Raw genomic sequence first — 4,921 nt, forward strand, 5'->3', positions numbered from 1 at the left:
CGTTTTTTTATTATACAGACCTGTTCACACCATAGACATAATAATGGTAGGTAGAGGGGCAAAGGGATTGTTAGTAATGGGGTCTAATTTTCCTAGTACTAGTTATAGAACCTTATTAAGTCAACCTCCACGCGGTTCTAACTGGAAACTATCGTGGTTAATCCCCCGCGCCAGTGTATACCGATAGCGTAGGCGGGGTTATAATTTCATTATCACCTAAAAAAAATAGTAGGTATATACTCGAGTGTACCAGCAGATATTGGAATAAATGGAACGCAAAAATTCATATAGTGTATTGCTCGTTGCGTTATGAAGTTACCAATTTAAAGAAGAATGTGAAAAAGGAAAAAACGCATCTGCCTTTTGTACAATTCGTGGAAGTAATTAAGGTTATATTAGATTTTGGCAAACAGGCAATGCAATCATGAAAGAAGCAAATGCTTAGCAAAGAATATATAACCTAGAGTAAAATTTTAAGAATCTAAATTACCGTGTCATTTAATTTAGTATCTTTAATTCCTTGTTCTTAGATATCTTTGGTTAGGTATCCTTAGTCTATGTTCAAGTTGATTGACAACGGTGATTGACTTATAGGTGACTGACTGAATAATGATAATTAGGGATGAACATTACAAAAAGACCATTTTTTTAAATTCTTATCGAATTTTCTCACTCATAAATCAATTCACATAAAATTGAATCTTAATTAGATAATTTGTCAAGTTTTTTTTAATAAATATTAAATTAAGTAATAAAAAGCATCATATAACTGGCACCATACAACGAGTATTTTATGCTTTTTAATAAAAAATATTATATAACAAAAATATAGGTTGGATGTAACTATCAAAAATTTCTATACTTATACTATAAAGAGGTAAAATTTGTGAGTGTGGATGTTAGGGTTAATCTCCAGTACTATTAATTTGATTTTAAAAATTCTTTCATTGTTACAAAAGTATTTTAACCCTGAGTGCTATAGACTACTTTTTTGTAATATATATATATATATATATATATATATATATATATATATATATATATATATATATATATATATATATATATATATATATATATATATATATATATATATATTAATAATTAATTACAAAAAAAGTTACACAATTTAAAAATAGAGAATGGTACCTCAAAATGGACCCCATTTATATCATAAATGTATTAGTTGTTGTAAATTTACATGTGTTTGAGTACAATTAAGTAATTGTAAGTAGTATTATAATTTTTATTGACGCAAAATAAGAATCATGATTTTACAGAAAGAAAAATTTAACGATTAATTGGTTAGACCTATGAATCGATAAAAAACACTATTATTGTCAATGAAATCGATTCTTAGAATAATCGTTCCAGACCAGACAATCACCTTTTTTTCAGTCGTCTGTATAGTTTTGTATCGTCTTTTGTTTTTTCTCTAACTGTAAAATTCTAGTGTTTACATGTGGAAACAAGAATTAAAACTTTTATATTTTCATTCATTTCGCCCTTGTTTCTTTGTTAATGTCATGATCGTCAGATAAATTCAAAATATGTAAATTAATGTAATCGGATCTGCTTTGTTGTGTAATGTTCCCCCAAGCGAAATAAATTCAACAAAATGGTGGCTAAAATTATTTTATTTTGTCTTTGAAATATAGTCGTGTTGTAATAGTAAGGTTAAATTGTTTGTGGTTTTTAAATTGTCTTTCGACATATTCAGTGATTGGTTCAGTCAAAACTAGTATTGTGTTTGAAATAATGTCAACATTTAATTTATATTGTTCATCTGCCTTCTGGCAAGCCTTCCTACGACTGGACAATGTGAACATTTTAAAATATACTTAGGTTGAAAATTAAGTTAAAGCTAATCGAAACCAATGATGAAAGGCAAATAGCGATGCGAATATAATTGTCCTAGATCGTCTGAAAGTCGATGGAAAATTAAAGTAATATAAATATTGTCAACTATAAGAAAATATTTTACATTCCAGCTTTTGGTTTTATTTACTGGATAGCTCTGGAGCTGTTTCATAACTTCAAACAGGGTGACAGTGACTATCCCTTAGGGATAAAGAGAATTGTTTTTTTTTCTTTGTCTTGTCCTGTGTTGATATTTTTTTTTATTTTTTTTTGCAATTATGTATGATATTTTTATAAATTTGATTTCACCTGTTGTTGTGTTGGGTAGGTATGATACAAGTCTATTTCTAAATGTTGTAATCAAATGAATTTTGTGTGATTGTTGCACTGAGGTAGTTAAAGGTCACTAGTTCGAATGGATATGTGGACTGTAAATATGAATTGAATGAGTGTATCTAGATAATCCTCATCCAAATTAGTGAGTAATTGAAACTCCACCAACCTTAAGGCTCACATTCACCACGGATGTATGAAGCGCTGCTGCTAAACACGCATGGCAATCCATTAGCACTACACACTTTTAATTCATTCCTTGTTTCTTTTGTGTTTGACATGATACAAATCAAGGGTTAATAATTACTCTATTATTATTATATTAGAACAAATGAAGAATATTGCTTATAGTATTGTGTAATGTTATCCAATTATAAACAAATTAAGCAGCAAAAAGCTGAATGAACGGACGGTGCAGAAAATTTTTTAGTAAGACTTGGTCGCCAACAAAGCGTCTCAAAGTTCGTTCACAGTGTGTACTGTGAACCGATGTCGACTGACTGAAACTGATGTCGTAGATGGCTTGAGATAAGCCGGCATGTTTATATAAACATATCTTGTTACTAGAGCCTTTCAAAGGCTGCGCGGAAGGAACTTATGGGATGCTGTTAAACGGAAACCATGTACCACATTATAGGAGGGCTGTCGCAATTTCAGCTTTGCATTATATGGAAACCGCATTCTGAGAGTTCTGCATTATAGGAGGGTTGGTTGTATTCAAATTAGAAAATATATAATCACATTGACCACAATTTAGTTTAAGAGGCAAATACCAGATTATTGGGATTGTCTTTATGGTTAGACCTTATAGTTCCACAGGCATAAGTTACTTCTGTTTTCAATTTTTCTAATAAATAGATGTAAAAAAATTATCCAATAACTTTCTGTTTACCCTATTCTTTTTCTGTTAAATCTAGGACAACTTTTTCACCCTGTGAATATCTGCAAATTATTCAGCTACAGTGGACCCCCGGTAATCCGGCAAACATTATGCAGGGCAGTGTCGGACTATCGAATTTGTCGGATTATAGACCACTGCCTAAGACCCCTATAGTCCGGATTTTTTTACGAAAGAGTACCTTGTAATCCGACAAATTACATATCTAATGACGAGAGTCTATACTATATTATACGTACATATGTATGTACTTTGAAGTACAAATCAGACTTAATTTATGTAAGTCGAATTTAGTAAATTAAATAACAATTGAGAGCTTACGTTTTATTATAAAATTAAGCATAAATGCACATACATATCTACCAAAATAATCAAGAATTATTAATCAAAATCATGTAGTGAATACTATATCAAATTATGAAGCTTTGAAATACATATTCATCAATTTTTTTTTGTTTAAGGTTGTTATAACGCGAGATCAGAGCTTTGTCCCTCAGTCTTCTCAAAAGTAAAAGTTCGTTGTAGGATGTACCATTCTCTTCAGCCCATTGTAAACCTAGCTCAAAAGCGTTAACTGCGTCTTGATCTGTGACTTGTGGAGCAGTTGCAATCACGTCGTCGTTATCTTCCTGATCGTTTGTTGTATTATTAGAAACCTCTTTTATAATATCTTTGTCAGACATTTCAAGAAAAACATTTTCTTCTTTATCCATTCCACGGTACCAGACTTCCAAATCTTCCGGACTTATCTGTGTTTCAGTAGAGACTTGTTCTATAACTTCCGAAGTTACACTGATTTGTGGATCGTTGCTAGGAGTGGTGATTATATCTGGCCATAACTTTTTCCAAGACGATTTAATAGTTGATGACGGTAACGCACTCCACGACTGACTAAGAGCAAAACCAAGTCTTTCATATTAAATTCTTTTAAAGTTTTTTCTATTGGTTGGTCTTTTGATACGGCTCTCAAAAGTAGGTTTTTTTTATAGTCTTGCTTAACAAACTGAATGATGTTCTGGTCCATTGGTTGAATCAGTGCAGTGCAATTTGGCGGAAGAAACATCGCAGTGATGCATTTATCCTCAGTTGTCAGTTCTTCTTCAGACGGATGACCGGGAGCGTTATCAAGAAGCAACAACGCTTTTTGAGGAAAATTATGATCTTTTAACCATTTTCTAACTTCAGGTACGAAGCATTCATCAAACCACTTTTTGAAAAGGTCTTTTGTCATCCATGCACTTTTTTGTCCGTAATAGTGTACAGGTAAATCAATGTTTTTGAATGCCCTTGGTTTATTAGATTTCCCAATGACCACCATCTTAAGCGCGTGTGTACCTGCAGCATTAGCACATGGTAGTATGGTTACACGCTCTTTACTCACTTTTCGTCCAGGTACGTCTTTTTCGTTACAAGAAACGAAAGTTTTGTTAGGCATCACACGCCAAAAAAGCCCTGATTCGTCTGCATTATACACCTGTGACGGGTCAAGATTAAAATCGTTCACCTTTTGCAAAAATCTTAATTTAAAGGGCTTCGTTAGAAAGTTTCTCTCCTGTAATAGTCATTAAACGTATGCCATGACGACTTTTAAAACGTTCTAGCCATCCTTTGCTGGCCATAAAATCATCTTTTTTTGTTATTTCCTTATAAAAAAACTTAGCTTTCATCGCCAACATGGGTCCCGAAATTGGTGCATGCCTGTTTCTTTCCTGAAGAAACCACATGTACAAAGCTTCTTCCACTTCTGGATGTTCAGCTTTCTTGAGTGTCTGTCTCTTGCCTGGACAGAAGTCAGTAGTTGACACGAACTTCTTAATCTTCTCGTGGTTT

At 32.5% G+C, this 4,921-nt stretch overlaps 1 protein-coding gene across 1 annotated transcript; it reads right to left on the reverse strand.

Moving 5' to 3' along the window:
* Positions 1-3,501: 3,501 nt before the first annotated feature.
* On the reverse strand, positions 3,502-4,526 carry LOC128200430 (jerky protein homolog-like). Its single transcript, XM_052893834.1, has 2 exons — positions 4,096-4,526; positions 3,502-3,982 (listed from the first exon to the last, which is right to left on the reverse strand). The coding sequence occupies exons 1-2, from the start codon at positions 4,524-4,526 to the stop codon at positions 3,502-3,504; spliced, it is 912 nt and encodes a 303-aa protein (XP_052749794.1).
* Positions 4,527-4,921: the final 395 nt, after the last annotated feature.

This window comes from Galleria mellonella, unplaced genomic scaffold (assembly GCF_026898425.1).
Source record: "Galleria mellonella isolate WM207_F2 unplaced genomic scaffold, CSIRO_AGI_GalMel_v1 utg184, whole genome shotgun sequence".
In the NCBI taxonomy this organism is placed as follows: Eukaryota; Metazoa; Arthropoda; class Insecta; order Lepidoptera; family Pyralidae; genus Galleria; species Galleria mellonella.